Source organism: Misgurnus anguillicaudatus, unplaced genomic scaffold (genome assembly GCF_027580225.2).
Source record: "Misgurnus anguillicaudatus unplaced genomic scaffold, ASM2758022v2 HiC_scaffold_28, whole genome shotgun sequence".
In the NCBI taxonomy this organism is placed as follows: domain Eukaryota; kingdom Metazoa; phylum Chordata; class Actinopteri; order Cypriniformes; family Cobitidae; genus Misgurnus; species Misgurnus anguillicaudatus.
Window position 1 is genome coordinate 247646 of NW_027395278.1, and position 20611 is coordinate 268256.

At 36.6% G+C, this 20611-nt stretch overlaps 1 protein-coding gene and 1 long non-coding RNA gene across 18 annotated transcripts in view; one reads left to right on the forward strand and one right to left on the reverse strand.

Annotated features, from left to right (window-relative positions):
* Nucleotides 1-999: 999 nt before the first annotated feature.
* Nucleotides 1000-9676, reverse strand: LOC129416793 (uncharacterized). Of its 9 annotated transcripts, none has more exons than XR_012368295.1 (13): nucleotides 9300-9675; nucleotides 8406-8490; nucleotides 6769-6877; nucleotides 6343-6392; nucleotides 6191-6253; nucleotides 6031-6102; nucleotides 5820-5906; nucleotides 5484-5524; nucleotides 5258-5332; nucleotides 4587-4665; nucleotides 4361-4424; nucleotides 3424-3524; nucleotides 1000-1503 (listed from the first exon to the last, which is right to left on the reverse strand). It is a non-coding gene; the product is annotated as an uncharacterized lncRNA (long non-coding RNA). The 9 variants fall into 9 exon arrangements; XR_012368299.1 differs by lacking the exon at nucleotides 9300-9675 and adding an exon at nucleotides 8858-9277 and having other exon boundaries at nucleotides 5703-5906; XR_012368300.1 differs by lacking the exon at nucleotides 9300-9675 and adding an exon at nucleotides 8858-9275 and having other exon boundaries at nucleotides 5479-5524.
* An 8755-nt stretch (nucleotides 9677-18431) lies between these two features.
* Nucleotides 18432-20611, forward strand: part of LOC129417213 (gephyrin) — a 110586-nt gene continuing 108406 nt past the window's right edge. For 6 of the 9 annotated variants that reach the window (XM_073864702.1, XM_055171742.2, XM_073864703.1 and 3 more), the window contains exon 1: nucleotides 18433-18592. In XM_073864702.1, coding sequence (XP_073720803.1) covers nucleotides 18529-18592 — 64 coding nt within the window. In that variant the 5' untranslated portion in view covers nucleotides 18433-18528. Of the gene's footprint in view, nucleotides 18593-20611 lie in introns of all 9 variants that reach the window. The other 3 variants (XM_055171739.2, XM_073864701.1, XM_055171741.2) reach the window with 1 other exon arrangement.

The following is a 20611-nucleotide window of genomic DNA, read 5'->3' on the forward strand; positions in this document are numbered from 1 at the left end:
CATGGTTTATTATTACATTTACAAAACAAAAACCATTACTGTAGTAAAACCATGGTAACCACAAAATAACCATGGTTTTGACAACCATGGTTATCAAACCCCATAGTTAAACCATGGTTAGTGTAGTAAAATAATTTTGCTAGTAATCAATACACCAAAAACATGGTGACTGCACTTTTACCACCAAAAAAAAAAGGTTAATTTTCGTAAGGGAAATGCAAACCAAATTGTTCATTTTAAACCCCTTACGAAAATTAACCATGGTTTTACAACAGTTAAAATAAAAAAAACATGGTTACTGTAGTAAAACAATGGTAACCACTAAAACATGTTTTGACAACTGGGCTGCGTTCAGCCCCGACAAAACGTACCAGATAGCAAAACCACACTGGGGTGGATCTGGCCCACACCTACCATGCGATCCACCCCGGATCCATCTCACGGACATGGTCCAGTGTCCAAATGCACAACGGGCCAAAAGTGATCAGGATTTGTTTCATGGCTCTGCACCAGAGATGGGTCAGCCCTGGCCCACTCTCGTACCAAAACAGTAAAACAACACTGGGGTGGAGCTGGCCCACACATACCATTCCATTCGCATCAGATCCGTTTAACTAACACGGTCCAGTGTCCAAACGCACATCGGCCAAGAAGTGGTCAGGATCAGTTTCACGGATCTGAACTGGAAATGGAACAGAGCTGGCCCAGTCCCGCATAGAGATGCGGCACAGATCCGCGTACCAGATCGATGCCTATGCCTTATTTTTGGGATTTATGGCCTATGTGATGTTTAGTCTTTCATGTGTTTAGGCTACCTTATATTTATTACCCTACAGTCAGAAGCAATAATCATAGGCCTCCATCTACATAAAGTACACATGAAATTTTCAGAATGTATATAAGCTAACAACCATAGCACTTGTCGCTTGGTGTAGGTCTTTAGGCATTAAACACATTTAAGAACACATTATTTGTGGACATGAGCAAAAAAGAAGCATGTTCTGATTTAAGACTTTTATTTTTTTAACTATAATAACAATTTCAAAATACTTTATTATATAATGGGATAGTTCACCCAAAAATGAATATTTAGTCATTTACTCCCTCTCATGTTTCAAACCTGTATACCTTTCTATGTTCTGCGGAACACAAAGATATTTGAAAGAATGTTTTTAAAAAAGCAGATCTCACAACCCATTACTACAATTGTAAAAAAAAATGATTATGACAGTTAATGGGTTGTGAAAAATGCTTGGTTACAAACATTATTCAATCTTTGTGTTCAGCAAAAAATAGAAATGTATACAGGTTTGAAACACGTGGGTAAGAAAATTATAACAATTTTCATTTTTGTGTGAACTATCTCTAACACATTACATCTGTTTGGCTTATTTTTTGTATTCACAACCCCTAGCTCTCTTCCTGGAGCGTGCTTGAGGTGGTCTGCCATAGCTGCATCGATTTCCGAGTCCGTGGCTTTTGGGCTCCACCTCCTCACAGCATCTGAGGGAAGAGAAGAATATGTTTCTTTTTTAAATAAATACAATTAAACATTTGAGGTAAATGACATGCACTTACTTTCAAAATCTTTATGGTCTACAGCTAAAATTATATATATATAATTTTTCAGAAATCTTGTTTTTTGGTTGTTCAACTGCAGTTGGTTTGTTTTGATTTAAACCTTCATAACTTAAAAAATACAGCTAGGTAGCACCATATAACAAGATAATAACATGATAACAGAATAATAAACATGTTTTGACAAAAATGTTAAAAACGGATTTATCTCGTTTTGCAACGAAACTCTTCATATATATATATATATATGAAGAGTTTGGTTCCAAAACGCAATAAATCCATTTTGACAAATTTTGGTAAAAACGTGTTTTCTATACCAAGAAAGTGACAAGATGAAAACAACTATTTTCTGTTACAAACTTTCACATAGCATCTTTAGGTTATAAAAACATAAAAAAATCAAATCCATAAGTTGATTTTCAAAGATTTATTATAAAAACGGATTATTTTTTCCACAAAATGCAATAAATCCATGACAAGTTTTTATTCAAAATGCTATAAATCTATTGAATCAATAGCCTATATAAATGTGCATTCATCTTTGCCATGTTATATTCATTTAGTTGACTAGTTGTACACACTAATTAAAAATATAAACATTAATGTTATTAATCAAAACACTTTGTCATATTAAGAACCCTGTCATTGCGGTTACTTGACGTCTTCGCTTAACGTCTTTCACAGAGATCAGCTGTAAAATGTTTTTGGTCCTGCTCGATTTTCGTTGACTTTGAGTAAAATAATGGAAAGTTTTTCATAAGATCCTCTGGGGTCAATGTGTTAGCATGAGAAGCTTGATGCTGTCGGGAGAACAAGCACCCGTCTCCCGAGTGCCTCTCAGGGAAAATATTAGATGTTGATGGCTTACGTTTCTTTCCCATCACAGAAAACCATCACAGGTTTAGCGATGCAATTAAAGTATTATTTTGTTTTATTTGTTGATCACGTAGTACAAAGTAGATGAGGAAAAGCAGGACTCCGTGTACTCAGCGCGTCCGCCATTGTTTGTTTACATTGCGTGAACGGTGGGCTGTAATATCAGAAATGGAGTTATTGCGTTCTGTAAAAAAGGGGGAGTGGCGTTTGTCGCATTTTGGGAAAAAAGGGAGAAAAGATGACAGAATAACACGGCGGATATTGGATTTTGCGTAAAATTAAGAATTTACTTTTAACTACTGACCTGATATAATGCTGATTTTGGCAGTAACTCATTTTTTTCAAAAATGGCGTTTATTGCGTTTTGGAACCAAACTCTTCATATATATATATATATATATATATATATATATATATATATATATATATATATATATATATATATATATATATATATATATATATATATATATATATATATATATATATATATATAAATTATTGTATAAAAGATGTTATGCTTTAAATAAGTGTTAGATCAGAAAGGTGAGCTGTGATGTCCCCTAAATACATAAATCATAGCAACCCAGTCTCACCCCATGGCGTCAATATTTGACGACACTTGACCATGCGTCAATATGTTGACGCGGAGGGTATACCTTTCGTGTCATTTTTTGACGAACTGGGGACTTCAATACTATTAAGTCTGTGGCATTCTCTTTCCTATTTTCTTACCATTTTCGCGTCGGTTTAGGGTTAGATTTACATAATGACATCCCTACCCAAACCTAACTCTAACCCCAACGCCAGGTGACAACTGTTTAATTTCGCGTACCTAATAGTATTGAAGTCCCCAGTTCGTCAAATATTGACGCCATGGGGTGAGACTGTGTTGGATCATAGCAATAAAAATTACATCAATATACAAGAACAAGAGTTTTTTTTAGATCAACATATTCCCCAAATTACCTTGAATAACATAATACAAAGGTGTGCCTTTAAAAGACTTCTTTTCCAGATGTCCACCACCCCTCATATTGAACTTTGCCATAAGACAATTAGACATCATTCTGTGAAAGAAATGTAAGATTACTTCACCTTAGACAAATAACCTTAATGGTCAATAAATCACAATTAACAGTAATGTGCAACATAGCAATTGCATGCAATGTTCAAACACACACTATGTTTTAACACTTCACAAGTACTCATCTACCATGTAACATGTGCTATAAACAATATCCTCATCCATAGGTTTTGGTGACAAGTAATGGCTTACACCAGGGGTGTCAAACTCAGTTCCTGGAGGGCCGGTGTCCTACACAGTTTAGCTCCAATGAACTCCAACACACCTGTGGCTGGTTGCATAAACATAGCCGTGACATTAAAACTGCGTCTTAAGAATGATTCTGACTAACTAGCAATTAGTTAGGGCTAATCAGTCTTATTATTTGGATTTAAATTAGACCAATCTACCTTTCTATGTAACATACTTAAAACAGTTATGATCAGTCTTGAAGAAAAAAATTCATGACTAACTTTAAAGACTAGTCTTAAAGTTTTATGCAACCAGGCACTGTTTGGAAGTTTCTAGTAATCCTGAAGATCTTGATTAAACGCATCAGGTGTTTTTGATTAGGGCTGGATCTAAACTCTGCAGGGACGCCGGCCCTCCAGGAATTGAGTTTGACACCACTGGCTTACACTGAAATTATGATTTTATTTCTTGTTTTCAGTATGGCTGACTGTTTGAGCCACTACGAACTTTAATAGTTTTGAACAAGGGATGTGTGACAGATTAAATCCTGAATTTAAGTAATATAAATTGCTGGGTTAATTATGGTTTTAATCAATATATATTCCTGCAATATTATGCAGGATTACACAATTCAAGGGAAACACATACCTGTTCATAACGTTGTTCATCCAGTCTCTGATAGAATATCCACCAGCTCAGACAGTTGCTGGACCTAAATGTGAAAACAATTGAAATAATGTTATAGAAAGATAGATGGAAATATATATACATATTCTTTATATCACAACTTACACAGATCAACTTGTTATCAACATCTTTGATGTATTCACAATGCATTCATAATGCAAAATACACGTCATATAGCATTTCTTACTTCTTGCATTTGAAGCTAAGGCCATAGGTGAAGAATCAGGTAGTCTCCATCCTGTTATTTTTTCGTTGTGTTACCTCACCTGTACAAATATAGTTAATTATATGGTAGTTTAAAATATTAACAGTATATCACTTCACAGTGTAATACTGCATTAGTTATGAAATCAGATGGCTGTACTTTAGGTCTTTGTGGTTGAGCAATGACAGACATTATAAGCTCTGTATTTGTAACTATTAACTCAGATTCAGAGAAATGTCAATGTTTATACTCTAAGCTGTGTTGTCACTAATGTAGTTTATAGCGATGCATGATAAATCGCATGCGATATCATGCGCATCTCGTCAGTGAAGCCGGTTCCTTGATTAGTAGTAAATTGCCATCACCTGCTTTCAGATGGAGCAGCATTTACTACACAAAGCTGAGGTTAACTGACAAGCTGGGCCATATCGCATGTATCGCAGGAGATGCGTCCTCGATAATTAATGCGAAATTGCCCCAATTGTCAGTGAACTAAGGCTTTGTGTAGTAAATGCCGCTCCATCAAAGCAGGTGATGGCGATCATGGAACCAGTTTCACTGACGAGATGTGCAATGACAATCACATGCGATATATTGTGCATCCTTAGTAGAATCTGCTTAAAATAAGATGCAACTGTAAAGTTCTCACATACAATGGGATGCTCTCTGGGATTGGAGTGCCTTCTGGTACTGGGGCGTCAATCCAGAATTTGGGATTGTAGACAATACTATATAGACATTAAAAACAAAAGGAGTGAAAAATGACAAGTTATTTAAGGTAAGAAAGGACACATTAATGAATGAATAACACCATAACTGTACAATTACAAAAAAATCCTCTTTAGGTTTATGACAATACACAAGAAAACAATACTCTGCCTGTTTCGGTTGTCTGGAAGATGGCTGTTCATTATGTCACCCTGCAAAACAAATTACACCTTGCATGTAATTTCATTAAGTACAATAAACATACACATGCACAATGTATTTAAAAAAAAACATAGTAGTGTAAAATATTAAAATAAATCACTTTTTATATCAAAGTTTTGGGATATTATGTTGACATTCAGGCAAAACCCTGATGGAATAAATGTTTACCTATAAATGAGAATGACATTATAAAGTCAAAAGTGTATGCACTTTGGAGCCAAGCAACGTGTTTGTATAGTGTGGGAATGCACCAAAAAAATAACAAAAAGCATCAGTAGCACGTACGTCTCATAGTGTCACAGCTTATTCTAGGGTATAGATCAATCACACCATCTTGATACCGATGTTTACTGTCATGAAGTGTGCCATCACCTGTGTAAACAAAATACACCAAAACAATTTATATACATTTTTGAGTTTCATATCGAAATATATAAAAGTCCTTTTTGAAAGCATGATTCTTTTTCAAAATAAAGCAAAGCAGTCAAAAACTTACAACTTAATGTTGGGTAGACAAAGTCAGGGGTCGGGCACGTCTCATCCAAGTGTGTTGGACACAAAACTTGATCTTTAGCACAAACAAGAAGATATGACACATTAGAACATTAACAAATATGTAGACTGACTGTTTAAGCCATATCTACAGTTTGCCATACCTTCTTTTTTATTGTTTGTGGAATGTGCAACATCTTCATTTGGTTTGTGTTGACCACCTTCAACTGTAAATAAAATGAAATTGTAATTACTGATATTAACCCCACAAATACCAACTCCTATGTGTTTAAGTGTATAAAACTGAGGCATTTACCTGGCTTTTAACAGCTTTTTTATTTTTATTTGGATTAGGTTCTGCTCTTCCTTTGTACAAAACAAAAGCAAAGGAAGTTAATCAAACACTTATGCTGAGCTTTTAATACAGAACAGTATTTAACATTTTACATGTGCAATGTTAATCAAATCCATCATGCCAAATGACTTTTCTCTTTCAGATGTTTTAATTTCTGAAAGAAATTCTCAAAGGCTGCATAAATAAGCTAAAGTAATAACTTTGACTGTATCATTAAACATACTTTATACTATGGTATAACATGTGTAAGTTCAAAGTACCTTTTAGCCTATTAGCTAATTTTAGCCATACTCAGTGTGGACAATTCTGGCAATGTTTATTTTGGTTCATTTGTGTCAGACGAGTAAAACTTAAGCACGTTAATCAAATAATACAAAATGTACTTACCCAACAGTAGATTTTATATAATATATAGACAAAACTCCTTAGTAAATTCCCCCTCTCCTCGTGGTTGCATGCCGAGGATTTTTTATGTCATGATGGACTATAAATGCACCTGTAAAAGACATGCATCCAATTCACATCAGGGTATATATTGAAGTACACGTAGCTAAAAGTCAAAGTAACAATTATACATGTAACCCCATAGAACTATAGACATGTACAAATGTATCTGAATGCATTTTTATGACATGTGTTTTTTTTTTTTTTTTACATATTTTCACCGATTTATGCCATCATACCGCGGCTATTTTTGGCCAGGGACACGACGTTGCCGTCGGACCAATGTTTGCTGGGTAACTAGAAAAATGTATAAATTTCTATTTTTCTTTTTTCATTTTATAAATGAAAACGATAAATGAAAATTCAATTTGTTTTTGATTTTTAATTTTAAAACGAATATGGAATGGACGGAAGATACCCTGATTCACAATGCGTGTCAGACGAACATTTGGAAACCCAAACAAAACAGCACACGCAGTAAAAGACAGAATATAATGCATGCACATTGCACCGTGAAAGCTTTAGCCAGAAACCTTTATGCTGATATTACTCAAACAGAAAGCTGCATCCTCCGCAGGTCGCATATGCAGGATGCATACAGTACGTCATCAAGCCTGCCTTATTTCAGTTAATTGAGCATTACATTCGCAAGTCATAAGCATATTACAACAATTAACTAAATATAAATACAGCTACGATTAACTAAATATAATAGTGTAAAACTTTATAATTGTTAATATTCTGTAACAAGACAGTCTTTATGACGTATGCAGTTTACAAATGCGACCTCCTATGCAGCCTTTTGTTTAAGGAACCTCCAAGAGAAAGGTTCATTTATCAAATGTTATTTTAAAGTATTAAAAACATCGTTGTTTTAGAATTTTTCGAACGAAATGGTTGGTAATTACTTCACGATAGCTGATAGCGGGATGGGGCAAACTGTTCTAGGATTTCATTCTTATGGGGGCTTAGCCCTCAGTGATTATGTGAAGAGAGCATTGTGATGCCTTTTTGCAAATTGGGACCAGTATTATTATATTAATAAATTCATGTAGGCTACATATACATTACTCTTCTATATAGTTCCAAGCCCTTATTATTATTAACCTAATAAAAATAAATAAAAATTCTCTTGAACAGATATAAAAGGTATAAGTGTTATTTATTACTATTATTTATTATTGTGTATCTTGAATTCAAGTTCATGTATACTATATGTTTATTCAAAGTTTAATGAATACTAACAATTTATATGAGAATTTATATTTATACGAGTCAGACTGTACTTTTCGGTATACATTATAAATCAGTTTTACTTTCCAGATGTATCATGCATGCTTCTAGCATGCATAACCAGATTCATAAACTTACTAACAACAACCTGCAGTGATTCTAAATATGACTGTAATAAATCATACATGACCCCTTTAGTTTCTGATCGGAAAATAAAAGCTGTTATGTTTTAAAACAACATAAGGGTAAGTAAATAATGGAATGATGTTTATTTTAGGGGCTAATAATAATAACATTTATCATGACTATGAAACTGCAACAATCACTTTATCATCTCTTAACGTTACCTGTCTCTGACCTCTTCAGTCTCTCTAACTCTTTCTCCACCTGTTTGCTCTCCTTTCCAGCATTTAAAAAACGTTATATATCCATCTATAAAAGCAAACAAGTCACTGAATGTTGTTTATAGTCTATCTTATTTGTGTGTTTAATTTCGTGGGTTAAACTCATATGACATATTTCTCAATTGCACATTCGATAACTTAGCATCATATTATTCACAGCTGGTATTACTGTTAACTAGAAAACGGTAAAAATATAGACCTTGAAGTATTGCAAAATGTGTCATGACAACGGCAAACTTTAAACGGCACGGCTTCAGTATGCAAAGCAGTTTTGAATTATAAACGGGGGATAACTATTATTATCTCATTTAAGACGGCAAATATTCTTATATATTTTGTAGACATGACTGCACTCATACAGGTTAGCAAACAAATTAAAACATTAGCGAAAATACCTTCTGAGCTTCCACGCTGGATATTTTATGAAACAATTGCTCCCTCTGTGTGACCTGAAGCACAGGCGCTCGAGCTCTCCTCCACTGACGGTTACGACGCATGCGCAGAACAGCAAAGCTAATCAAATGCCTCATAAACTCGTAATATTTTTCTAAATGTCCTGCATTTTGCGTTTTTTTTATAATTATCTTCGAATAAATTGTTTTTACAAATAAATAAAACTTCAGAAAAATATATTTGATAGTTTGGTAGAAAAATTAAGACTAATTTTAGGGGGGCTAAGATGACGGCAGGGTGGCTGGAGCCCCACTTAAAAGGGTCTAGAACCGCCCCTGGGGCAAACTAAAACTTAAAGCAGAAACTTGCAGTCCCATAACACTATATTCACCATAATCACACCATTGCCAACGAAATATAGTTTTAAAAAATCAATATACGTACCCATGTTGCCATCCATTATGTGCGCCAGTGCCGTTTTTTCCCACGATGTTCGCAACCTTTTTTCTTCCCAGGATGGCAATACAGCTTGGACCATTGCACTTGGATAGTGGACAGTTGCTAATGTATTTTTTTTAGTTATGTGGTAAATCTTCCATTTTAAGACAAGCCTAATACTTTGTTAGTGAATTAAACATTTTTGTGTAGGCTACGTGCAAGTGTTCCATTGTAAGATTTAACAAATCAGGATTTAATAACGAAATATGGCAATGGGCACCCCCACAAAAGTTTCATTTGCTCTATTCCAACGGTTTCTGGCTATAATCCGTGGTACGGATGAGGGCCAGATCAGCATAACGTCTCTCAAACGGACGGACCTCACTCACTTCGCGCGTTCGGCTCTGTTCAGTAAACCAGAGTGGAACAGTTTGGAGGTGGTTTGGGTCAATATTACAGATGTGGGCCACATCAGTGAACTGTCTTTCTGGAATCTTTGGTTCTGATGTGGTAAGTGGATCTGGCCCAAATCTGCTGACTGTAGAAAAACAGCACTAAAAAGTCTAACTGGCACAAATCTGAGCCAATAGCTTAGTAGAAATGAAGTGGCCATCATTTCTAAATTGATGGCCACTTCTAAATTCTAAATTTCTAATTTTCTAAATTTGTGCCATTTCAAAATACTTTTATTCTACAGCAGCCGGCTAGTTGACTTCTCTGTTCAATTTATAGCCTACCTGCTCCTTCTGCCCATATCCGTATCACAGGTTTGGGCCAAATTAGTGTTTTGTATTTTAAACGCATCTCCTGACTTCCGGTTGAGTTGCGGAAAACGGACCTGGGACAAATCTGTAAATCGATGAAAAAACAGCTTTGCTAGCAGAGCTGAAATCTTATCAGGTGCAGATCTGGCCCACAGTCAGATACCGTATGTCCGCTACAGACGGATCTAAAGGCTTTCATGCGGATCCGGTCCAAAGGAAATTGCTATCTGGGGTTGCACAACGTTTATTAAACAGAAACGGTGATGCGTTGAACGCCCTGTTGTGATGACGTAAGCGTTGCAACTACGGTAGCTGAGAGGCCATTCTTTGTGTTCTTTTTTAAATGTTTCTGAGGACTGATGAAATCGTTATAAATGTGTGTTTAATACTGTAAAAGACCCTCAATGTTACAGTCACTGACCTTGCCGTCCAGAATGAAAGACAACATTCCAACTTGAACCCATTGAGCAAGCTGTTTCTTTACTACCGCGTGGTTTTATACATCTTGCCGCTGATTGGGCCGACATTTCTGACACACCCACCAAACAAGAGAAAACGCTTCTAAAACCTGTTGCATTCCGTTGCACACCGTTTCCAGGAAACATGTCGTTCAACCCGGAAACCGTAGCAAAACGTTGTGCACCGGTGTGAGATTGAACGTGCCCCTGGTTTTCAAAAAACATAGTTAAACCATGGTTAGTGTAGTAAAATAATATTTTGCTGATAGTAATTAGTAATCAATATGATGATTACTACACTTTTACCACAATAAAACCATGGTAAATTTTGGTAAGGGAAGCCCCGCGAAACCATTAGTAGCCTACTTAATATTCATAAGCGAAGGCTTCGCCTTTGGACGGTGCAACGTAAACAAGCAGTAATTCATGACGTATATTCATTCAATATACTCGTACATCATAAAGCGTATAAAAATATTCACGTAGCGAGTGTCTTATAAACGTTCATTACTGTAGTAAAACCATGGTAACCACAAAAAAACAATGTTTATCAAAAACCATAGTTAAACCATGGTTAGTGTAGTAAAATTATTTAATAATCAATACACCAAAAAACATGGTGATTGCACTTTTACCACAAAAAAAAATGTTAATTTTCGTAAGTGAAATGCAAACCAAATTGTTCATTTTGAAACCCTTACGAAAATTAACCATGGTTTTACTACAGTTAAAATAATAAAAAAAACATGGTTACTGTAGTAAAACAATGGTAACCACAACAACTATGGTTTCCAAAAAACATAGTTACATGGTTAGTGTAGTAAAATCATAGTTTTGCTGATAGTTATCAATACACAAAAAAACATGGTTACTACAATCTTACCACATTAAAACCATGGTTAATTTTCGTAAGGAAAGGCCCGCGAAACCATCAGTAGCCTACTTAATATTCATGAGCGAAGGCTTCACCTTTGGACGGTGCGTAATCAAGAACTAATCAATATTTATGACGTACTCGTACACTGTAAAAAATACTTTGCTGGCTTAAAATTTTTTGTTAAATCAACTCGAGATTTACAAGTCATACCAATGAGTTGTCACAACTTATAAAATATAGTTGAGAAAAGTCAACTTAATTTTATAAGTTATAACAACTCACCTGTAGTTATAACAACTCATCTCTAGTCAAGACAAATAATAGTAAGTTGTAATGACTTGTAAATCCGAGTTGATTCAACAAAAAAAATTAAGGCAGCAAAGTATTTTTTACAGTGTATATTCATAAAGCGTTTAAAAATATTCAAGTAGCGAGTGTCTTACAAACGTTCATGTCCTTCATTTACTCTTGAGTATAACTGATGTGTCTATTAGTTTTATTTTTCTCTGTTGTGATAGGAATCACTGTCCAAACAAATCCCAAACAATATGTTATAAAGCCTCAATTAGTCATAATAACAGGATAAAAGTTTTGCATTCTTAAAGGGTAATGGCTCGGTTTAATTGTGCATTTGCATGAATGCGCTCCGGGTAGAGGTGAGTTGAGCCAAATATAAGAAATATTCAGCTGTTGCTTATAAAGAATTGTCAAGCATTGAAAAAAATGTGTTTTACTATTGGATTGTAGTGTGAAGAGGTCATTGTCTCATTGGGGCCATCTGAAGTCCACGGGTCTTTAGGGACACAGAATATAAATGAACAGGGTGTCTTTATTGATCAGTCAACAACACGGACCCAAATGGAAACAGTGACCTCTGCAAGGGTATAAAACCAAGGTCAGAATAAAACAATCGGTTACCAAATGTTTAATGGTCGCCAATAAGAAAAATCCATACTGGTCACCACTAATACGGATTCATGTTTCTAACAAACGTTTCATACTCAACAAAAATGATTTAAAATACTGCATCTGTAATATAGATTCAGTATGATTTAAAAATAGATGAGGAACTACTTTGAGAGGATCTGCTGATTTAGCTATCGAGTTGCTGCGGCCTGATTAAAATTACGATCGTTGTTGCAGCACGTATGAAAATTATATGTCGGTACTCAGCAGGATCATGACGGCCACTGGCTCCATTTCTTCTGCCCCCCTTTACATTTCTCCGCCAAGGCAAATCGATACCAAAATGAATTCAGATGATCCTAAACCTTGCTTTTATGCGGTCAGAGAATGTCCAGCGACGGCTGTTTGTCTCACTGGCTGTAATACATCTGAAATCCAATTACAAAGCAACCATTGTGGAAAGATGCTAAACTGAAACATGTTATGATGAAAAATGGATCCAGAGTGCATTTCACCCACTAGAGATGTTCTTGAGTACAAACTCGGCATATTCGCTGGAAATGCACATTACACTGACATTAGCATAAATAGGATATCGATTCTCATTGAAGTAAACCTTCGCTTCTGTCGTGTGGAATTAGCCGGATGGACTGAAAAGCTACATTGGTGTGTGTGTGTGAGAGAGAGAGGACAGTAATGAAGATGTGACCTTTCTGTTTGATCCCTCCTGCACCCAATGACCCACCAATATCGTATTTACCTCGACACATGCACACACACACACACAATCCTTCATCACAGTCATCCACTTCACTTCCAGACATGCGGTCTTCTTTCACGAGCTGTCATTGTGTACATCTATCAGCTTTAGCCCTCTCAGCTCCTTTGACAGGAAGTTTTGAAAGCCTGTCTTAAAGGCGATAGACAATGTCTTTTTTCCATCATGAAATGGGAAGAGAGAAATGGGGACGGGGAGGGGGGACATGCGATGGAGACTGACCAACGTGGAAGGAAGATCAGTAAATAACAGTCACCCCGGGGGCTGGGGTGCCTTCTCATCTGGCCCCCAGTCAATTTAATTTAAATGTAAATTTTTAGAGATGCGCCAGCGTTAAAAGGCTTATATTAGCAAAAAGGGAAAAGTTAATGAATGTATTTCAATCTCTGTAACCACACAGCCCTTCTCATTTACCTCCTGGAATATATGAGTGGTGCTGAAATTGGGACTGGGGTAATATACACATCCTCCAACAGCCCTGCCTTCTTGTTAAACCAGCCTTTATCCAGTCAATCATCTCTGGTTATGTACGATTCACAATCGAGTTTGAGAATTGGGACATTCATTAAGTCAAAGAGACAGTGTAGACAGTTTTAATGCTTATACATTTCAAAATACATATTTGACTGTTTAACTGTGTGACTGTCATTCAGCCAGTTTAATTCATTTCGTCTATTAATGTGAAATAATCGACTTCAAATTACAACACAGGAAAAGACACATAAAAACTAGAGCTGTCAAACGATTAATCGCGATTAATCACATACAATCTAAAAGTTTGTGTTTGCATAATATACTGTATGCATGTGATTATTATGTAAATATAAATACACATTAATAATATATTAATAAACATTAATATATTATATATACCCATTATGATATTATATATACATTATATTACTATACATTTTATTATATTATATATTTATATTTAAATAAAAAATTTCTTAAATTTATACATGCATGTATGTTTTTATATATGTAAGGGATAATGTATAGGCAGCAGGTTGTTTATATGGCAGAAATAAGCCTCGACAGTGTGATCGGGACCCGACGCGCAGCGATAACATGCTGCTGCCTGTACATTATCTTGCTTATTACACCACTATAAGTTAGGTAAGGAACATTAAATATTGATTTGACATATTTTATTAGCTCATTTTTAACAAATGCAGACCTTACATGAGGAAAACCCATTTACATTTGGTTTTAACTCATTCCCTGCCAGCCATTTTTTGAAAATTTGCCCTTCAGCTTTTTTTGTGATTTTCACAAAAGCTTTACAAAATGCCTCTCAGGAAAATCAGATACAAATATATCAAATGAAAAAACAGACCCTCTGCTTTCAAACAAAAAATAAACAAACAAACAAACAGACAAAACGGGGAAAAAACATTTCATCCTGTCTATATTTTTTTTCTCTGTTTATAAACTCCATGGGTATTTTTTTAGAATACATTTTTTTAGCAAAAAGCTGAAATAACTGCATTTTTGTGAAGGAATTTTGTTAGAGATCGGATTCAGAACAATTATCAAAACATAGAGTTTAAAATTAGTAAATAACATTTTGGCTTCAGTTTTTTCATAAATTGGGTAAGTCATCTAGTGCAGTGGTTTTCAAACTGGGGGCCGCGAGATGGTGCCAGGGGGGCCCCAGTTTTATGACATTTTATGAAATACATTAATTTATCATGAATTCTGTGTAATTAAATCTAAAAAATAAGGCTACTAACCAAAAGCACTACTTTTTTGTATAATTTAATGTTCTTTTATTAAAATTTTGAGTTTTAGAACAGTTTTTTGTCACAAATTTTCTTTGGGGGGCCGCGAAGGAATGTACCTTACACAAGGGGGGCCGCACGCTGAAAAAGTTTGGGAACCACTGATCTAGTGGATAACCGAGGTATTGCAGATTAACATAAAATAAAAAAAATAAAAAAATGAATCAGAAACACATTTTATTTATTTAATATTTTTTATTTAATAATGTCACTTTGTTTCCATACACTGTCAGAAATAAAGGTACAAACCTGTCACTGGGACTGTACCTTTAAAGAAAAGTCTGAATATGTACCATTTGTGTACAGATATGTACTTTTAAGGTACCAATATGAGAGGTAGCCTACTTATATAAACCTTTTACGGTACATTCAAACGGGACGTCAGCGTTACACTTCTCATTTAGGTGACGTCATGCGTCACTCGCAGCAAAAGTTTAACATTTCTTAACTTTTCAAGAGCCAACACAGGCATCAGCGAATCAGATTGCCTTATGCAAATAACCTAGTGCAGAGCCAGCCAATTACGTTTATGCAAGACCGGAGAACAGAGGAGCACATGTTGCGGCCACTGTGATTCACGGCCTCCAAACGTTAACAATGACGCCCCATGTGAATGTACCGTTAAGGATGCACTTTTTGAGTAACAGCGTTTGTTGTAGAGTGTATGTATCAGCACTGGACACACATCTCCTAGTAATCCTGCAGAATTAAACCAATCGGGTCACGACTTTGAAACTCCTGCAGTGTTATTTTGTGTGCTTTATGCATCAGATGCTCAACCAGGCTGAGACTAAACCAGAACTACCCAGCAAAAGCCAGCCTAAACCATTTTGACCATGGAAATATATGCATGAAGATAGAGAGAGAGAGAAAGAGAGAGAGAGAGGCTGATTGAGAGGATGGGGGAGGTGAAAGAATGGAAAAGCGGAGCGATCTTGGAAAGAAGTCGTAAGGTTGCTTAAAATTCTGCTTGCATATATGTGAATTGGAGAGCAGTCTCTTTTATGAGTGCTAAGGCTTTCCTTATAGAGTGCTAACAGTTGGAATATTCATGTCACCTCAAGTGAGAAGGGAAAGCTTCATCTGTTATTGCAGTACACACATACGGCACAGTGAAGTGGAGGAAGGCCATAAGATTGCTTTAGGTAAAAGAGTTATAAAGGCATAAAGTACACACTTAAAAATAAAGGTTCTTAAGGGTTCTTTGCAGCGATGTCAAAGAATTGATTTTGGATCCCGAAGCAACCTTTCAGTCAGGGCCTTAAAAGAGCTTTAGAAACCTTTATTTTTTTTAAGTGTAATAGCTGGCTAATTCCAAATATTGTGGCTTTCTTTGGCTTCTACATGAAACCACAACAGACGTTATATGTAAAGGAATACATTATTACCCTTAAAAGTCTTATGATACAGTTGTTATCAAAGAAATCTTATTTTGGAGCATGTATCGTGACCACATGGCCTCAGGTGCTTCAATTAGAATTGGCAGTATATTGTTTGTGGTTAATTTAGATATTTAGGAGATGCATGGAGCTTGACACAGCCGGCATTTCTATTTTTGTGCTCTCCCAGCAGAAAACAGCCACTCATTTTGTTGGCTTGAGCTGGCTGCCAATTAAAAATGCTTAAATAATGACCCGCAGAGAGCCGTTGTCCTACCAGGCCCATGCTGACGTGTTGACTCTTCACTCAACTCCAAAAAAGTCAGACTTCCTGTATGGTGTTGGTTAGAACTGGTTGACAGAAATTTTTCCCCTGACCCTCGCAACTTCAGGAGATTAAAGGGTTACTTTAATTTTTACCACAGCAGTCATGTCTATTCATGGACATCCCAATTGCTTTCGATTGTATTTCCCATAATGCTCATGGTTTCATGTTAATAACGCTGGAGTGTTTTCACTGAAGCCGTGCAACTTAGTGCCAAATCCATTATCTGAGCTTGGTTTTCTGTGATGCAATAAAGTGTGTAATTAATTTTTGATACAGGTACCAATCCCTCAGTCTCCTTCAGAGATCTATCCCTTACTGACACCCAGGCAATAACTTTGTAGGCAAAACCCGGGAGCGAGTTAGCATTTTAGCACTTCTGTCATTCCAAAGTCAGTGGTTTTTTTTAAATGGGGTTTTGGTTAAATGCCTTAAATAAGATCTTGGGTTAACACAAAAGCCCAAGATATTTTAAAGTAACCCCAACTTGTGAAAGCCTTAACGTGTCTTTTAAAGGGTGGTTGCAAACAAGTTGCTACATGGGACTACAGACGTTGTCGCATCATCGCGCATGAAGATCTCAAAAAACAATGCAACATGGACATAATTCCCAACAAACATTCATCATCAGAGTCTTTTGTGTGTTTAAAAAAAGTTTGAAAAAGTACATGGAGCCAGATAAGGGGTTAACCTCCTCTATTCATTTATCTGCAGGAGCAACATTAATATTCACTATACGTGACAGTTGATATAAATATATACTTTTTTGGCATATACTTAGCATTTAATTTTACTAGTTTACTATATATATATATATATATATATATATATATATATATATATATATATATATATATATATATATATATATATATATATATATATATATATATATATATATATGAGCTGAGCTTAAAGGTTTCAAAGGCTATGAAAATTAAATAAAAAAATATTTTGATGCATTAATGTGAACAAATCGTGATCATCATGATCATCCTTACAATCTCTAACAAAATCTTAAAGGGGACATATCATGAAAATCTGACTTTTTCCATGTTAAAGTGCTATAATTGAGTGCACAGTGCTTCTATCAACCTAGAAAATTTAAAAAATGATCAACCCAGTAATTTAGTTTTGGTAAACCATTCTCTGCAAGCATGTGAAAAAATAGGTCATTGAAATCTGGCGAGGGTGGCCATTCGTGCCAGTTCCGCCGGACACGTCCCGAACATGTTTTCGGGTGCGTTCTCCGGAAGTCGCGTTGCTCGAACGCATACGTCATCAAGGTTCTCACATTTCAGTTAAAATACATTAGATTTACAAAGATTTATTTCTCTTAAGACATACAATCATTGTAGTTTCATTCTTACCTTGAAATGTAACGGTTGCTTTTCTGAAATTAAACCAGAAATATTAAACCTTGAGACGTATGCAGTCAACCAACGCGACTTCCGGAGAACGAACCCGAAAACATGTTCGGGACGTGTCTGGCGGAACTGGCACGAATGGCCACCCTAAATCTGGCTTCCCTTATGATGTCAAAAGGGGATAATACCGCCCCTTAATCAGCACTATCTAACCACGGCACTGCCATTTAGTGCAGAGATCAGCTCATTTGCATTTAAAAGGACACACCCAAAACGGCACATTTTTGCTCACACCTACAAAGTGGCAATTTTAACATGTTATAGTAAATTATCTCTATGGTATTTTGAGCTAAAATTTCACATACGTACTCTGGGGACACCAAAGATTTATTTTACATCTTTAAAAAGCCTTGTGAATTGTCCCCTTTAATGTCACGCTTTTTCTTTAAATGAAACACTTGCAAAATATTTAAAGTAAGCACCGGAAAGCACTGCTCTGGGTTCGGCTGCTCTGGCCTGACTCCGCCTTTTCAGTTCGACGCGCTCGTGCCTCGGCTCCGCTCAGGCTCGTCAGTGCGGGCGAGAGCGCTGCTAAACATGGCGTCGGACGGGATGATTTTAACTAACCACGACCACCAAATCCGAGTTGGAATATTAACAGGTAAATACGCAATGACACTCGTTCATTTCGCGTGTCGTCGCTCATCCTCATGTATTTCTTCATTCAGTTGCTCTTTGCGGTCTGTCGTGCCGGTTGTAATGTGTCGCGTGGTGATTACTATCTGAGAGCGTTCTGCCTGTCGCGCGCGTTCCTCTCGACTCGTTTGCAGGCGACAGTGATCAAAACCCGAGCGTTTATTCCACTGTGTTTTCTCTAATTCAGTTATACATCTGTGCACGTATGGATCCGGCGTTCAGAGATCTGCCTTTGGTCTGTCATGCAGCAAAGCTCAGTGTCAAGACAACAGTTTGTGTGATGAATTATTCATACCTTGCACGTAAGACATCCAACTAACATAAAGCAGAACACGGGAAAACCTCATAAATCCGTGAATGAACCGAGCGATCGCTCACATATGTCTTTTCTCAGTCATATCGATGTGTTTGGTAGATGAATGCTGTTGGTTTATGGACACGAGTTGGTATTTGGAGTTGGTCACGCAGTGTTTTTTTTCTCGTGCATTTCTGCACAGCAGCATCTCGGCTTCAGGGCTGCTTTGAGCTTTTATTTGTGCACATGCAACGTGACATATCTACAGTGCAATAGACCCAGTTGTGTTTAAACGCTCGGAAATGCATCGCAGACGCTACTTTTATGATGAATGGTTTTAAGTATGTGCACGCGATTAGGCGATGTTCTCGTCAGAAGCATTTTAATAGTCTACGTTGATCACCACCCCATTTTTTTTTAACGGGAGATGAAGCAGCCGCCTTCCCGTTAAATATTGCCGTTGCTGCCCCACGGGAGCTTAGACGGAATGAGTGATGAAATGCACACAGTGGCTGAATGCAAATGTCAGTGAGTTTGCGGCGTGTCACGTATTCATGACATTCCTCTCGGCGTGCTCCTGCCGCTCTCGTGCACCTATTTCGCGTGCACGAGCCTCTGCGATTATTGTCGCGAGGGGCATAAAACAGTATGGGAATCCCCCTCCCCCTATCACACACAAACGCACGCACGCACACACCCCTGTAGTCGGGGGTGCTGTCCATTGCTTTGTAGTGCTGAAATGTCGCCCAGCTCATATTTGTGCTTGTCGCACCTTTTTCCGAGCTCCATACAGCCAGTAGAGAATATGTTTGAGGGGGATTTTCCCGAGGACATTATAAGCCCCCCTCCTTTACTTTTTCTCTAATACTAACATCAGCTGATGTAGTCCATCATTAGTCACAGTCACGCCTAGCCCTTCTAGGAGATTGCTTAGCATGCCTTCACTGTGTAGGGGCATTTCGTGGTAGCGCACGCTTATTGATGAGGAACTGTGTGTGTGTGTGAAAGGCAGGGAGGGAGCGGGAGTATGGATGCCTTGGAGTGAGATGAAAATGGGACCAAGCACACAGAACTACGGAACATGCATACTTAATAGTGAGCAAGCTTATTGCCTACAGAGTGCAGGTTTTAAATAGTCATGCATTGGCAAGTAAAAACCTTTTGACCTGTGGGGCGTTTCAGATGTTGCAAATCCGTGAAGCGAAAACACAACAGGGGCGATTAATAGATTCGGTATTTATGGTTTGTGTAGTGGGCTTTTCCAAAAATAGATCTTGAAAGTATTTACCCAGCATTTAAAAACTGCATTGAAAACAGAATTTGAATTAGAGACTATTGATTTTGTGGTATTCAGAGTTGATTTGATTTTTGCGTTTATTTTTAGAGTTGTAGTTGAAAGCTAGTGTGCAGATTTTCTAAATGGTTTCCAGGCAAACAAATCATGATTCACAGTGCTGTCTACTAGTAATATGTATATTTGCATATAGTATCTATTGGCCTGGCACATTTAAGGAGGATAGTTAGATTAAAAGGTGCAAATTCAGAATCCTGAAAATGAAAAAATGCATGCATAGGGACTAAATTTGTTATTTATCATATCTTGTATATATACATCATAGATCAGGTTTTTAGACCTAGAGTTTGTCATTAAGCTTAAACATCAAGTTTTTGCATGTATTCTGCACACTA